Here is a 16734-nt window from a genome sequence, read left to right on the forward strand (position 1 = left end):
TTCACGGGTCATATTTTGTGATACGAATATCTTATTTGACACGAAAAAATATTATTTTTTATGCTAAAAATATTACTTTTTTGTTGTGAATATCGGTAGGATTGACCCGTTTCATAGATAAAAATTCGTGAGACCGTCTCACATGAGATCTACTCGTTAGTTATTATCTTCAAGAGTTATCTAAAGTGGCCATTTAAAAAGATGAACTTGATTTTGATAAAATATTACATTCATGGATAATAGCGTAAATAATTTGAATACAAAAATTGTAAAAACATATAAGTGAAAAAAGATTTTAAAAATATGTGATACTATAAAATATAACCTTTTAAGTTTTACGACTTTTGTGATTCACAAATGCTGTTTGAGCTAAAGAAAGCACTTTTCCATTTTCTTCTTCATATATTCTCCGTAAGCTCAAACAATGTCTCTGCTACTGAGTCCCCATCCATCTCTCTTTCTGTACATATGTCCCAAATTCATCGTAAAATCACCGATACCCAGCTCTATTTTCTTCTCACCAAAGATCAGATCCAAGTTTCCCACGCGCTCCACGTATAACTTCTCCTTCAATGACCCCACGGATCCATCTTCTAAACCCGACATTTCATCAGATTCCGGGCCCGAAAATCCCTCTATTGTAGATGAGTGGGGTGAAAAGTCGGGTCCTGAGCCCGAACCCACGTCTAAACTCATTGGTACGGATCCCCCGATTGATGATGATGAATGGGGTGGTTCTGCTGTTATATCGGGTAATGGAAGCCCGGTTGTGAATGAGGAAGCTGGTGGGAACGTGGTGGAAGAAGAGAGGCTTCGGGAGCTGAAGCGAGCTTTGGTGGATACGGTTTACGGGTCGGACTTAGGATTTCGGGCCTCTGCCGAAGTTCGGGCGGAGACCCTCGAACTTGTATCACAGTTGGAGACCGCCAATCCAAATTCATCGCCAGTCGAGTGCCCGGAGTTGCTCGATGGAAACTGGGTTTTAGTGTGAGTTACTCTTCAGTTGCCATTCCTTTAATAAAATTGAATTTCGTGAAAGTTTACATTGTTAATTGTTATTTATCCCTTCAATGGCTCAATGCTGCCTTTTATGCACTTGTTAGTGCTTATTTGAATTGCTATATGGGAAGATTCCCGGTGGTGAACATAGATGTGAACATAGTATGCATATGTAATGAGATCATGATCGATGAATGAATATGGTATTAATGGATAGAGATCCGTGGATTGTTTCCCATATTATGCAGTTCTAATTCCTAATAAAAAATTTCTTTTCAAATTCGATGGGAATGCTTAAGCCACTAACTCTAGGAGTGAACGTGGTGATATTTTTATTTTTTAAGCGGTATTTATCAAAAAGTTGAGGAAAATTACTATATGTATACACGCAACAACGAACAAGACCTAGCGAAGCACAACTACAGTAAAAAGGGATGCATGATTTGATATGTAATTTTGAAGGAATACATTGTATAGTATGTACATCTCTATATTACTACATCACTCATACCTAGAATACATGTATAACTTTTTTTTATACTTACTAGCTGTAAGGAAATATCTAGAGTCCAGAGTTTATGTAAGCACGAATTCTGACTTGACGAACTATTTTCAGGTGCCATCTTTAGAAAGCCTACATTTACTTAGCAATACAGAAGAACCTCTCTATTCTCATACTATTGGGACCGAAGTTATTTTATTACTATGATGGGTTTATGACTTAATTGAGTTGTGGTTATGGAATTTTTATTTTTATTTTAATTTGATTATTCTTGTTGCAAATTATAAAGGGTTAGAATATGTATCGTTTTAATATAATTGATAAGTATAAAATATTAATTCTAAGTTATTTTGGAAAATTAAATAGAAGCAATTTGAAACTTCTAATTATTTGTATGCAGTGTTAAAACTGTGCAAAGTAATCTTAGAGGTTTGAATTTGTATTTGTTCAGCACCTTTTCGATTAATTTTTAACTTGCATAATTGCATTGCATAGATGCATAGTTTATGCAATATTGAACTGATTAAAAGTGATGCATTTCCTAATTTTCCTTTTCTCCTCAAGAAAATACAATTCAACTAAGTCAAAGTGAGAACTGATCCATTTTTCCTCTACAGATACAAATGTTGTATAAACTACGTTATCTATACAATCTGCTTGAGTTTAATTTGCTGGCATAGACTTGTCTTACTGGAGAGCAAGGCTGTGTAAACGTAGAATTTTGGTATGGGGGCTGAATGTGATACGATACAATCGAATACATTTGCACGTAACTTACAAAGTTTGCAAAAAAGTAATTGTATTTCTTTTGACTCCTATTTTATACTGTGCTAGCAATCAATACCTTTTCATTCCATGTAGGATAAATAAAAATTGTTGGAGAAGGGGGTGGCCGTGGGCATAAAGCTTAGTGAGGCTGTAATGGCAACAAAGAATGAGTTAGAGTACTGACTTGACAACTTGTAAGAAATGAATGGTCTAAAGAGGTCAAAACAATATTTATAACTTAAATTTTAAAATAATATTCCCTTGTTTTCTTTTGAATGTATCATTTTAAGTTGTTGGTTTTAGAAAAAAAATGAAGGTTTAGTATATCTTTACATTATTACCCTCAATATTAGACTGTGAGTTGGTAGGGAATTATATCACTTTATGTAGGAGGTACCTGTGTAGAAATCAACCTTTCTTGTGAATGAAACATTCTTTAGTCGCATGTCATGGAAAGAAGATCGAGCATTTGATTTAAGGTAGAGGGAGTGTATCTAAAAGTGAAAAATGAAATATGATATCTATGACAAAGTAAAAGCTTGTAAGGTGCTCAGAATGGTTTTAGTATGTCTAAAAAACATCTGAGCTAGCTCATTCCCAAGTTGATATCGAAAAATTTGGTGTTCGATCAATCAATCTCTATAAACTTTCAGCTTTAAATAATCTGAATTAGAATTTTAAATATCCCAAATATTAAGAGAAATGTATACTGTGGCCTGTGCTATACAAGAGAGATGCTGAATAAGGAGGTGGTTTTCCAAAGAGATTGGAGTACATCCAGATTATTATAGCATAAAAATCAATCAATTTTTCTCCTTGATATTGTGTAAACCACGTAGAAGTTCCAGAGCATGCATAGTCATTGAGCTGTTGTGCTGTGCCTCAAAATAGACATACACATAATTAGTGTGGTATGGGTTTAATTAATCTGGTTTTATTTGTGGCTGAAGTTTCTTGTTTTTATTTTAAACTAAACAAGGTGGGTACCGTTACTTTGACGAATTTGGCATGAGGCCTTTTTCACCAATATGGGCCTTTTTAGTAATTCCTGTAGCTTGTGCATTCATGTCCTGTATTGCCACTAATGAAAAAGATTAAAATATCACCGTCTCTACTTTATGATCTTTTTAGTTGTTTCCATATGTTCCAACAATTATGAAGCCTGGAGCATGTTTAAATTTTGTTTGAATCTAATATTTACCGAGTTTGCAAAAAATGAAATGTTTCTTTCATTGATATTTTCTCAGCGCGTAGCTTTGAAAATTTCATTTGCGCTTGTGCTTCAGGAATTAAATACTGAGTAAATATGAAAGAAGCAGATTGATTTAACAAGTTTGATAAAATCTAATTATTTTTTCTTGGTTATGCGCCAGGTTCACAGCGTTCTCCGAACTATTACCCCTTCTCGCAGCTGGCAGTATTCCGTTCGTGAAAGTCGAAAAGATTGGTCAATCAATTGACACTCGTAGCCTTACCATAGAGAATAGTACCACATTGTCGACCCCTACTTCTACTTTGTCTTTTAGTGCTTCTGCATCCTTTGAAATCCGAAGCCCATCAAGGATACAGGTAGAACATTCTAATACTCTACACCGTGTTCTATTACACGACACAACAGGATCACCATTTTGGAAAAGAACTTGGTTTATGAAATAACTGTTTGGTACAGCCACATTTTGAATTGTTATTTGTTCTTGAATCTGTATCATAATGGATGGTGATTGACAAAAGTCCCAAATGATTTGATATGTGGATAAACAGTTTGGCACTTTACTTAAATATGATAGCGCTCTCTTCCTAATTTTGTTCGAGTATTATACGTCAAAAGTTCGCCGTGGGTTAGGTAACTCAATAGTGTGATTATGAAGCGATTGAAAAATCTGCTTTATGTATATTCAGTCAGGCAAAGTTTTGCAGGTTGAATTTAAGGAAGGGTCATTTAATCCTCCAGAAATCAAGTCCAGCGTAGATCTTCCGGAGAACATAAACATTTTTGGTCAAAACATAAACCTGTCATCCGTGCAGCAACTTCTCAATCCACTTCAAAATTCAGTGGCAGGCATAGCACGAGCTATTTCTGGTCAGTCTCCGCTTAGGATTCCAATTCGTGGTGGGCAGACAAAATCATGGCTTCTGACGACATACCTTGACAAAGATCTCCGGATTTCTCGTGGAGATGGTGGCCTTTTTGTTCTAGTGAAGGAAGGGAGCCCACTTCTAGATTGATAGCTAGGTACCTTTTACATGATCTTTGTGACGAGTGGCTGTTGTATATAATTTATATGGTATATCCTTCTCGACGAGACATTGCTAAATGAGGGGTGGGATTCCAACATTTGTTTATGCTAGGCGGAGTTTGCCTATTCAGTGTATGCTCTGGTACTACTGCTCAACAGAAAAACATGCCTTGTAAACAAAGAAGAGCTAAACTTTTGCTAATCACTGGTAAAAAGTTTGGACTTAATAGAGGTGTAGTTAAAAAAAGTTAATTCAGAATAATTATTTCTTTGTTACAGTTGGTATAGAGACAAAACACGACTTCAAAAATTACCGTTTAATAGTTATTTTACAACAAGAAGCCGATGTTAACGCATGTACAACTGCACTTTGCTATACGCTTGTGCAAGAGTCAAATGGTGACCCTAAAAGATGGGTGGAACCATTTAAATATTCAAAAGAATATGAACTTTTAAGTCACAACTTGTCTCTTAAATCTACATGATATGTTTCACGTATCATAATATTAATCAAACTTCAATTCGAACAGCATGCTAAAAGGGTCACATACTAAGACGAAGAACGACAACTGATTCGCGCGAAGTTTGATGGTTAGCTATGCATAGAAATAAGTTTTATATGTAAGCGTTATCCCCAACTCTTGAAGCCCTTTAATCAACAATTTGGAAATGCAAAGTAAACCTCACATAATGAATGATCTGCATAACGTTGGAAATGTTCCAACTTTTCACGGTCCTTAGAATCCTATACAAAGGCAAAATACCCTTCTTCTTTTTTGAGTTTGCAGCATTTGTTGTTTCTTGTACCTTCGGAATTTTATTAATTCAAGTTCATATCATGCATGTTGGGATTAATTTAATTTGTGGCATATATCACAACATATTAATGGAACAATACACTCGATATGTTTCCACAACTCTAGCTCTATTTTATTATTACCATAAAATATTTTCTCCCATTACACACAGTTACATATTACTTGTTCATGAAGCACCAGTAGTTATGTATTAACAATGTTTGCCTTTGCCGGGATCGTGGGCGGTGTTTGCCCCCCCTTCACAGTAATCCAACATTGCAATCAGCTCTCTTATCACCTGCTGGCTTCCCACAAAATCCACCATGAACGTGCGTAATGCGTGTGAAGTAACAATTAATTACTTCTTAAAAAACTAAAGCTTGCATGGAATATATTTGTTGCATAAATTATGTAAAAACATATACCATGATATATATATATATATATATATGTGTGTGTGTGTGTATGTATGTATAGGAGTGTGTGTTTATGTTACATTACATACCTTGTGATGAAGATTAGGGAACCTTTCTCTGTCTTCGAGTTCATATTCCTGGCCTGTTTAACAGATAACAAACATGGTTCTTTTAGTAGTCATCATGGATCGAAAATTTTGTTAATTCTCAAATCATTACAAAAAGCACCAATGAGATTTGGAAGAGTTCTCTCAACCTAAAGATGAAACACAAGAAGATGCCAATATTAGGAGAAATACGAGAAGAAAAATCTTCATGTTTTGAGGATTTCTACAATTAATTTAGACGTGCAAAAGTAACATTTGTGCGAAATGGGCGCCTGTCTGCTTTTTTATACTTGAAGTTGTAAAAAGCCATTATGCATATTATCACTCAAAAGCCTGGTTGAATAAGTTTATGAAACCAAATTCCCACTATGTTTTTTTCACTCTCAAAGTCAACTATGCCATGCTATATAGAGTACAAAAAACTTAGATATACACGTTTTTGTAAATAATAATAATTATGATTAGATATTATCCATGTGGTTGGGATTACGCCAAAATCATGTCAAAACCATCTACTTTGTTCATACAATATCAGTACTTTTGGCACAATCACCGCCGAAAAAACATTCATATATATCATCAAACTCATTGATAGATATTACACTGTCGATGATCATAGTTGGTGGATATATATTATGCTTTGATTCTAAATCAGGATCTCATGCGTACGTCAAATGAAGTAGGTCAATGTCCTTTGTCCAAATTTAATTCCTGTATCACCTCCAAAGTGTAGTTTTATCAGATACGTACATAATTGTAAGATAAAAAGAGGGCTTGAATTTCAACCATCTCTGGCATGCATGATGTGGTTTGACTGTATTTTCAATTCTCAGTGATTGGACAGAAAGAAAGCACTTTGGATGGAGGAGGCACATGAAGATCTATTATCTAAAAGTTGTTTCCACTATATATATGTCGTTTGTTCATACAGATAACAGACCATTCACGAGTGAATGAAACTGTGGATGTCGCATCAGCAAACTTGGGGATAACGATTTGGGCAGGTTTCACAGTAGTACGCCTTAATTCCCACTTGGACATAAAAATGGATGAGTAGCTCTCTTGTGAGTAACTGTGAGACGAATCAACCCTACCGATATTCACAATAAAAAGTAATACTCTTATATAAGAGATTTGTCTCACAAAATACGAGCCGTGATACCGTCTCACACAGGTTTTTGCTTAAATGGATTTGAAACAAGATGCCTACTTTGAATTTATTTTGGTTCGTGAGTTCTTTTTTAAAAAAAAAAAAACAATGGAACGTCCTGTTTATTATCTTTGACACATAATTGCATAAATCACGAGCTAATGTATGTTGTAGCCAGCAAACTTTATTATAATATGAAATATGGGAGTTTTTGAATTCAATTTCGTAAATTATAATACTATTAATTTTGTTTGTTAATTTATTAATACATTAAAAACTATTATTATTATTTGTAATAGGTATAAAATGATTTAAAACCTCAAAATTTATTATAATATGAAATATGTGAGTTTTTGAATAATTATTTTATCTACCATATATTTCATTCTTTGTTCTTTTCAAATACTAGAGCATATGTTATTCATGTACAATAAATTATTATCTAAAATTCATGAAGTCTAACTATAAAACATTTTAAATTTCAAACCGTAGATAAAAGAACTTGGATTTGTGATATTTTATTTTAATATCTGAATAACTATATAATATAAAAATAATTACAAATAATAACATTAATATTGTTAAATTCTAAACCAAAAAAAAATGTGAATGAATAATGAGACATGTTGAATTTTACTTTTTGTTGTTGAACTTGAAAGTACAAATATGACAATTTAGTAAAAAGAAAAAGAAATATTTCACTTGAAAGAGGTGTGTTTTTTTTACTATACGATGTCGTTTGATTTTTACGGGGTAAGTTGTTTATATTAGAGATAAATGTAAGAATTGATGAATATGTCACAACACTCTAAATTGTATTTATTTTTTCATCATCATCCCAACAAAATGCGTAGCTAGTAAATAACAATAAATAAATAAACCATTCATTCAAAATTTCATTTACCATGAGATACATCTCATTTCAAATTCCAAATATGTATGCAAAATATTGCATGCATGTTCTTCACTTTTAATAGCTAAAAAATAATATAAAATAAATAAGAACAATAATATTGCACAATTCTTAACAAATACAAAATGAGTAAGTTTCTTGTGAGACGGTCTCACGAATTTTTATCTGTGAAACGGGTCAATTATACTGATATTCACAATAAAAATTAATACTCTTAGCATAAAAAATAATACTTTTTCATGGATTACTCAAATAAGAGATCTGTCTCACAAAATACGATCCGTGAGATCGTCTTACACAAATATTTGACATAGAAAATTGTATTAATAATATAATAACCATCATCAGAGTATTCAATGGCAAAATCCAAAAAAAAAAAAGAAATTTCCAATTTTGTCCCGGCTCCTCTAATTTTATATTATTGACTTTTTTGCCCTCGCTTTTCATCTCTATGACTCTATCTGACCCCAGATCTCTTCAGAAACTGAACGCATTCTCCTCTCCCAACACCGATAATTCTTTGCCTGTACTGTACTCTTGATGCTCGTATTTTTTTGGAAGAGCAAGGTACCCATTCACGAAGATGCCGAAACCTTGTATTATGTGGATTATTTTGCTGTATTTGTTTGCTTGATTCAGTTATTTGAACATGAATGGGTATCGAAAGAAGAAAACTTTTCATGCTCGGATTTTGAGCTTTAAATTTGTAAATGAGGCATAGTTTGTACCTGATGAACTTGCGCTCGATTATATCTGGCCAAGATCGAATGGAAATACTAGTTTATTTAAGCTTCGAATTGAGTTTAAACTTGAATTTGAACTCAGCTGGTTTGGGGGCCCTCTTTCAAGTGTTGTCTTTTCAGCTACAGCTGCCTACTTCCCATGATTTCTTTCTTTTGAGCGCCGTTTGATTTTGTTACATATGATTTGTGAAGGCTGATTATGTGATTATCAGGTTGAGATACACCTCGTGGTAAAAAAATTAGTATTTGATCATCAAATATATGTAGGAGATGCATTTAATTGTGATAACCCAATGGTACAATTCGGTGCTAGCGAAATGTCCAAACTTCTGTGCTTCTGTGCGTTTAATTTCAAACTTCTGTGCTTGTTCATACTCCGCTTTGTATTTTGGTACGCCTTGCTTAGTTTCGTAATTCGAAGCTCCGATGATGATATTAGCAATTTACGCATCGTTCCAATTTCCGAACTGCTCAACCATGTATAGTGGTAGTGCTGTAGGTGGAGTTGAAGGGACAACTGAGGAGCTTGTGCATTAATTATATATATTTACAAATTTTGGTTTCTTTTTATTTAGTTGAATCTGATTGATAATATATTTTGTTTAATGGTGTGATGATGCAGAGGGTTGTTAGCGAGTAGAGTGTATGATACAGCAAGAGGAATTTTTGTAATCTTATTTCACTTATCTATGAATACGGCTATGTTCCGAATGGCCCAAGGGCCTATAACACTAATAGGAGGTATATATGTTATTGATCATCGAAAAAATATATTTTATTAATCATTAAATATGATCACCTCTTTTGTTACATTTCTACCTATATAAGGCTTTTCTCATGTCTGCAGCCAACCTCCTCTCATGAGTTCCATGGTTATGAATATGTACAATCGGACATGTGATTATGAGTTGGTTGCAAAATCCCTTATGGATTTGCTCAAGGAACACAAGTTTTGGAATTCGGGTAATTGATGAAAGCTTAATCTCTTGTATAAATTGTATGTTGTTGCATGTATCGTATTTTTCGAGTTTGGCTCTTATTTTGGTATCGTAGGAAGGGATGCATAAGGTGATGATACAAGATGCAGAAGGTTCAAGCCACACATCGTGTCCTTATTATGCAATGTGGGATCAACCAAGGCCAGAGTAATCAACCGTTGTAAAAACGTATCTATCTTTTGTTTTTACTTTTCGAAATTTCAATTTCACAATATGAAAGAATTGGTTGAGAAATAAAATTTTACACTTCAGGACAGGGAAACGGCTTCCAAGCTTTTAAATAGTTGTGAGAGAACACGACTTTAGCATGAATTGGCTATTGGCATCAGCTGTAGAATCTGGTTGGGACATTAGCACTAGATGGATGAGGTGAATGTTTAGTTTGTGTTTGAATAATAGCAAGGAGAATTTTCGAAAAAATAATCTTTTACGTGGCCCTTTGTGTATATATTTCTTGTATAAGGTTATATATCTAGAAAATTTAAAAATATACGCCACGTGATTTCATCCTATGGTATCTTTGACTGAGCGTCGTTTTTGAGGAATGAATTTGATCTTACAATATTAGCCACAACATCAGTCATACCAGTGGATTTGAATGCATTCATTCTCAAGTGAAGATTTAGAAAAGAATCTGTTCTTATCACCTCATTCAGCAACTTTTAATTTTCTTCTGATATGGCTTAATTTATGCCGTTTCACCTTAGATGGAACTTGACATATCATATATGGCGCATATTGCTGGGAATTCTAGAACAGCTGCACGCTTTAGAGACGCAGCTGAGGCTAGAAAAAAGACTATAAATTCAATTTTGTGGAATGCAGAAATGGGACAATGGCTCGATTATTGGCTGAGTGATTCGATGCACATAGAATCAAAGGTACCATCGCTTTGATTTGAATATTTCCTTGTTTTGACAAAAAAAAAACAATTTTCAATGAAAGAATTAATGGAGGTTTAAGGTAGTTTTTATGATTCTTTATTTACTACTACCTTAAAAGACTGTTTTCAAACACACAGGAAAATTGCATCTTAATCTTGGGGAATGGGCAGGAAAATGTAAGGGAATATTTTATCCATAAGGTACTTTTTTAAAGCATTATTTGAGTAGTCTCCGTATTTGTAGGGTTGTAGAGTTACCTAAATTTACCTTATGATTGATATCTTATACATGAGGTCGTACTATGATTCTACAATTATTTTCAAAGATGCTCTTTTTTCCATTGTACTGAATCTTTATAATATGAAATTTGAGTATCACTGGGTGATTCTGATTTTCATATTGGTAAAATCGTAGGACTACAAAATTTGCCCCTGATCCATAGCTTTGATAACATCCAGTTGTTGGCTAGGCATATTGACAAGTCTGGCAGGCGACATGATCTTTTATTGCTCTAAGTATCATTCTTATCGCTCTTCATCCTTTTTCATATTGATTTAAGTATAATGGCAGACCTTATTTGGGTACGAGTGGAATGAGTTAATTATTTGTGGAAGAAGTTTTTTTTTTTTGCTTCTCCTTTTCTATGAATTATGTGAGTGTGTGTGGTTAACATCTCACTGTTTTGGGAAATTGGGGGAAGTCGTAAGTGCTTGGAGGGATACCATATGTGAAGGACAGAATTACTCTTGTGCGCCAACTCTGGGTTCTCACTGGAGATATCCTGGTAATGTTCTAAACTCAATTTTTAAGCATGCATGTACTTCTTGGTGATTGCTAAGTTGTTTTTTGGATTATATCTCATTTGTTCTTACTTCTTAGTATTTTTATCTCTATTTTCATCCATATTTCTTGAAACTATCCTTTATATGTGTTTGTTGACACAGCCAAATTTTGGAGCCGTCTTGGCATCAAAATATTTAACTTATGCAATCAATATGAAACAAATTGAGTCACAATTGGAAAATGTTTGCAGAGTCACTTCTCTGGCATATGGATGAGGATAGAGGTAAATTTTAGGACATTTAAGAATTAAACAAAAAATGCAGATTCGGGTGCCTTGTATGCATCTAAATTTATCCAAGTGAATTTAAAATTTTCTGAACAATTCATGGGTTTTGACGCTATTAGACTCCACTATGAGTAATCTACTTTAGACCTGTATATAAGCCCTTTTTGCCATCTCTAATTCCCGTTGTAAATCATCTTAATGCATGTCAGATAGTTGAAGGTTCGTCTATTGAACTTTATTGGCTTCGTCTTTGGGCTCTGAAAACATGGCTTAGCATGCAGGAATGACTAGCATTGGCTCTGTCGAATATTTTCTAAAATAAATCAAATATCAGTCTCTGTTTTAAACCAATAATATGCCACGAACAGCTTGATCTATGCTATGTTAGTTAAGAATCAATATTTTAATTTCGTTTCATTTCCTAGTTTCTATCCAAGTAAATGTGCTCAAAAGTATATTCTTAATTTTCTCCTCCATCTCTCGATGAGTATGTCATGTTCCTCATTTTAATGTTACGTCAATTTGATAAATTAATTGGTTATCTCGAGCAGAGAACCTTGGCCACTTGATGGTGTGAAGTTTGATACGTTAAAAGAGATGCATGTTAAAAGGATACCTGAAGATCTAGACAAGGATGTTGGTGAGTGTTCCAATTTTTATATTTGACTTCAAGTACTTGTGATGATCTCATGCTTGTTTCTATACCAATTTCTATCCTCTCGAGGAATACCGAGTAAACTTTGAATTGTCGCTCCTTAGAGCCAATTTTTTACCGTAAAAGATCAGAATAATCTGTATGAAGCAGAAGAAAAATCCGCTGCATCTGATTCAAATTTGTCAGAAATTGATTCATCTGTGGAGAATAATGATGTAGAGGAAGAATACGGTGAGGACGAAAACGGAGAAATGCCTAGTGCTGATCTTGGAAGTGGGTGGGGAAGAATCATTTATGTGCCATTTCGAAGGGGTAATTTAGTCGACTTGGATGTGTGACGTTCGACCAATGGGCAAAGGACCAGAAGGCTCCTTTGACCGTGTTATCATCACGCAGATGAAGCATCCCACTTTGCAGCATCAAGCTCGGCGATCAATCTGGGGTGACCTGTGGCCACTTTGGAGCGAAAAAGCTCAAAAGTTTTACATGTAAATAATATGGAAAAGCTATAATCTTCTCATTGTTAGTGTTTGTACTAGGTTTTTTTAGTACTCCTGTACTAAAAATATTTACTTCCGCTTCCTATCCAAGAAGAAGGTGCAAGTGGATGGATATCGTTTTCAGCATGTTCTATGTATTTTGGCTCTTTTTATTTTTATTATTATTCCTAATTGGCGTTGGACTCATCAAAATTCAAACATCACATGCCAAGGAAATGAGTTAAGCCAACACCTCTCCAAATTCATTGAATTCAATCTTTAAAAAAAATCAAAAGTTAAAAGGGAAAAAAAAACCAGGACTTTTTTATCTCCTCTTTTTTTTTTTTTTTTTTTTTTGGAAATCGATCTCTTAGGCATCGGTTAACATTTTTGAAAAAAAATTCCGAAAAATTAATGTCTTTTAAATCATCCTCAACAAGAGTAAAACTCTGTAAACATTATATATTAATTTATTAATTTTTTTAAAAGAAAATAATCAATAGTATTTTTGAATTTGTCTATTCTTCTCTAGCTTAAATATTAACCTCATTCATTTAAATTTTATTTTCCATGCAGTATGTGATTGTTATTATATTTTTTATTTTGTAGTTATAATAATTTTATAAATAGATAAAGTAAAGGTAAAGAAAAAAAGAATAGGGTGTCCATCCGAATAGCAATCAGACAATTGATTTCCTTTCTTGGATCCTCACCAAATGGATGACTATAAATATAAAATATTAGCTTGGCAGACGGCACCACTTGAACGGACGGCGACAAGCTAATCCCACTTCGCTCCTTTCTCTGCATTATCACTCAACTCGAACCCATTTCGATTCAAGTTCCACGAAAAGGTCCCATTACATCAAAATCAAGTCTTGCGGTGTGTTTGATGTGTTTTTTTTATAACTCAATTGATGATGAATTTGGGCGACGTTTAATTGTGAGTGCCTTTCAGTTCTTGTTTTGTGAGAATTTGATGTGTTACGAAAAATTGTGAATGTTCGTTCCCCTTTTAGTCTTTTAATCGCTGTTAAATTTATCATCTTGAGCTGCGGATGCATATTTAATTTCGATTTTTCTCTATTTTCGGAGCCTGTTTTATTAGTTAGCCGTGCTCTATAATGACCCAGCTATGGCTTATGAACTTTATGCTTTTATGATTCCGATTAAAAGCATTAGCATATGTTTTTTTCGCTGGAAATTTGGTTGATAATGAATACGAGGGACCATACCATAGGCATGATTCATGATTTACTTCTGAAATATGTATGCCATGTCTTGCTCCACCGAGCGAAATTTTCATTTCGATTAAAAAATTTATCGTTAGTGGTATTAGTAACTTTCCTGGTCTTTTCATTTCAGTTGTTTAATAGTCCATTATGTGTTTGAATTTATTTTGTTGTTGACATGGGCAATGGTGCTTTGCTTATTTTGGTTTGAATCTTCAACAGAAATTTTTGTTGTGGGGAGATATATTGTAAAATAACTGTGCTGGTAAATGTTAATATAATGCAGTTCATGTGCATGTGTTCTTCTGCGTGCTTGAGCTTGACTTTTACATAAGGTGCTATTTGCATCCTGTTCGACTTTGCAGTAGTAATTGATGTATATTTATCTTGCAGGGTATAATTAATGCCTATTGATCTATCCTTCGTCCGGCTCATTAAAATTAAAAATAGCATGCTTAAAGTTTTACGAAGCATGGTGTTTGGTGAGCAGAAGTGTGATGTATAGAAAAGCAGAGGTTAACTTGCTTAAATTTGACGACCAGCGTACGAGTGATGTTGCTATAAGGTTAAGAAATAAGGTTGGAAGACAGGAACTCTACTATTCACATTCACTTATTCTTAAAAGCAAGAGCAAGTACTTTGCAGATAGACTTTCGAACCAAAGTTCTCATGCTTCTGTTGAGATAGAGTGCTCGAAATTTGATTATGATCGCTATGTCAAACTTTTAAAGCTACTTTATCTTCCTTCATACTCGGTTTTGGACACATGGGATTCTGTTCAATCTGCTCTTGGCGTTCTTCAAGTGGCTGAAACTTTACAGTGTGAAGCAGTAGTCAACAGTTGCATTCAGGCTTTACCTTGGGAAGATATTGAGGAAGGTGAGATTGTTAAAGTAGTTTCACGATTAGGTCCAATGGCCATGCCTATACTAGCAAGAATCCAACCCGTAAATATAAATGCCTCGAAAGGTGTTCTAATATCTGCAATTCGCCTTGCTACCTCTACTGACCATCCTTTCCCTCCTTTCGGAGACGAGCTTAGAATTTCAGCCCAAGAACAAGTTGATTTCATGCTCCGGGATGATGAAGATATGCCGTTGGTCACAGCTGATAATGAGGTAAAAAGGGAGGCAACAATTGGCCTGTCAAATACATTTTCTTTGTTTGAAAGAGAACTATCCTCGGTTATGAAATTCGACGTCACATGCACAGTAGCTGAGAGTAAAATTATGCAGAATTTATCTGATCTTGAATGGATGTGCAATATTCTACCTAAAATGGGGCTTATGGATGAATTTGTTTTCAAATGGATTGATTTATCTGATAATGTATTGTTGGTTGTCGAAGACAAGAAACTCGAAAATATCATGTGGCGTTTAAAAGTTAAGATAATTGAAGTGACGTCAAAAGTACTTGATGCGGTAGGCTATGGGAATGTGATTCTTCCAGCGCCACGACGAGTGAAGCTGCTCAAATCATGGCTGCCGTTCATTAGAAAACTGAAGCCTATTCTTGATTCAATGATTGCCAAGGATATGGAATTCCCTTACAAAATGGACGAAGATACGTGCCAAAGCATTGAAGGGGCAATAGTTTCCTTAGTTGTGGCGCTACCATCTGATGATCAAGCTGACATTCTTGCAGATTGGATGAGTACAGAGCATGTAACATATCCTGATCTGAGCGAAGCTTTTGAAGTATGGTCTTTTAGAACGAAATCTGCCAAGAGAAGATTAGTTGCAGGTTTGGACAGCGTTGAGGATGCTGCTGTCACACTCTGATTTTCTCGTGTTTTTTGTTTAGTTTTAACTTTTATGAATCTCTTAGCCTGGGGGTGTTTAATTAATCAACCTCCATTTTACCTTGGTTTTATACATAATCTGCCTATTTTTTTATCTATATAGTAGACATTTTTATCCATGTCAAACCCATTCTTCTGCCCTCCCTGTACACAAACGAAAAGATAATCTCCTTGGCTATGGTGACAAAAACAGAGGCACCGAAAACGTAGTAGAACCCCAGCGTGCTTGTGTTTAGTAAATACAGCAAATATCCTACCAGGATAAGAGTTTGCTCGAGGTTTTTGAGATTGAATTTTCCGAAACAAGAAAATCTGTAGAAGTGAACATGATGGATAAAATGGAAAACATGCCAAAGAATGAGAGGGGAAGGAGTTACTCAGCTGTCGAGTCAGTGGTGATTAGTGAAGGGTGGTGACTGGTGCGACACCTGAGTGCTCAGCCATCGAGCAGGCCATGGATGGTGGTGCAATGGGGTAACGGGCATTGGGTGTGTGTTGCAACCATGGATTCATGGACCAAGATGTCAGAGTGTAAAATCCAAGAATTTTAAGTTTTATCATTTAAGTTTTATCACGATAGTATATTTTGGATACCAGGATTTATCTCATTTGAGGATTTGAGATTTGTAAGATTTTACCAAGATTGAGTGAATAATAATATCGTGTATATTATTATTTGAAATTTCGCAGATAAATGCCTAAGATTTGAGTTGATATGGAGATACCGGGATAAAAATCAGGCAAAGGATAATAAAATCCATAGAATTCGAAATTTACAGTGTATATATTTGAGAATTTCGAAAATTGAGAGATAAAAGATTTAGAGTTCGAATTTATATCACGGATAGATCACGATTCTCGATAAAGATTTGATTCAGATTCAAACGCGATATCACTCGATTACGATAGCAGTCAACCCCTATAAATAGGAGGGCCATGTAGACTCGAAAATCACACCACATATCACACCAAATTTTCGAAAAT

General features: G+C 34.5%; 3 protein-coding genes and 1 long non-coding RNA gene across 33 annotated transcripts; 3 read left to right on the forward strand and 1 right to left on the reverse strand.

Moving 5' to 3' along the window:
• The first annotated feature begins 352 nt into the window (after positions 1-352).
• On the forward strand, positions 353-4733 carry LOC142552128 (plastoglobulin-1, chloroplastic-like). Its single transcript, XM_075661766.1, has 3 exons — positions 353-987; positions 3643-3838; positions 4187-4733. Exons 1-3 carry the CDS (start codon positions 425-427, stop codon positions 4493-4495), a joined length of 1068 nt encoding a protein of 355 aa, XP_075517881.1. The 5' UTR covers positions 353-424; the 3' UTR covers positions 4496-4733.
• A 624-nt stretch (positions 4734-5357) lies between these two features.
• LOC142552130 (uncharacterized) lies at positions 5358-6208 on the reverse strand. Of its 2 annotated transcripts, none has more exons than XR_012821686.1 (3): positions 5976-6208; positions 5809-5861; positions 5358-5601 (listed from the first exon to the last, which is right to left on the reverse strand). It is a non-coding gene; the product is annotated as an uncharacterized LOC142552130 (long non-coding RNA). The 2 variants fall into 2 exon arrangements; XR_012821685.1 differs by having other exon boundaries at positions 5358-5604.
• A 2136-nt stretch (positions 6209-8344) lies between these two features.
• LOC142552134 (putative trehalase) lies at positions 8345-12797 on the forward strand. 29 transcript variants are annotated; one of them, XM_075661775.1, is made up of 7 exons: positions 8345-8456; positions 9480-9595; positions 9686-9798; positions 9883-9999; positions 10338-10511; positions 10652-10714; positions 10929-12797. In XM_075661775.1, the coding sequence occupies exons 4-7, from the start codon at positions 9991-9993 to the stop codon at positions 10947-10949; spliced, it is 267 nt and encodes an 88-aa protein (XP_075517890.1). In that variant the 5' UTR covers positions 8345-8456; positions 9480-9595; positions 9686-9798; positions 9883-9990; the 3' UTR covers positions 10950-12797. The 29 variants fall into 29 exon arrangements, 7 of the variants coding, with proteins under 7 accessions (XP_075517890.1, XP_075517887.1, XP_075517886.1 ...); XM_075661771.1 differs by lacking the exon at positions 8345-8456 and adding an exon at positions 9255-9373; XR_012821696.1 differs by lacking the exon at positions 8345-8456 and having other exon boundaries at positions 9349-9798; positions 10929-11580; positions 12135-12223; positions 12343-12797.
• A 636-nt stretch (positions 12798-13433) lies between these two features.
• On the forward strand, positions 13434-16280 carry LOC142552133 (BTB/POZ domain-containing protein At3g05675-like). Its single transcript, XM_075661768.1, has 2 exons — positions 13434-13660; positions 14343-16280. The coding sequence occupies exon 2, from the start codon at positions 14447-14449 to the stop codon at positions 15728-15730; it is 1284 nt and encodes a 427-aa protein (XP_075517883.1). The 5' UTR covers positions 13434-13660; positions 14343-14446; the 3' UTR covers positions 15731-16280.
• The last annotated feature ends 454 nt before the right edge of the window (positions 16281-16734 follow it).

The sequence above is a fragment of the Primulina tabacum genome, chromosome 7 (assembly GCF_025594145.1).
Source record: "Primulina tabacum isolate GXHZ01 chromosome 7, ASM2559414v2, whole genome shotgun sequence".
Classification (NCBI taxonomy): domain Eukaryota; kingdom Viridiplantae; phylum Streptophyta; class Magnoliopsida; order Lamiales; family Gesneriaceae; genus Primulina; species Primulina tabacum.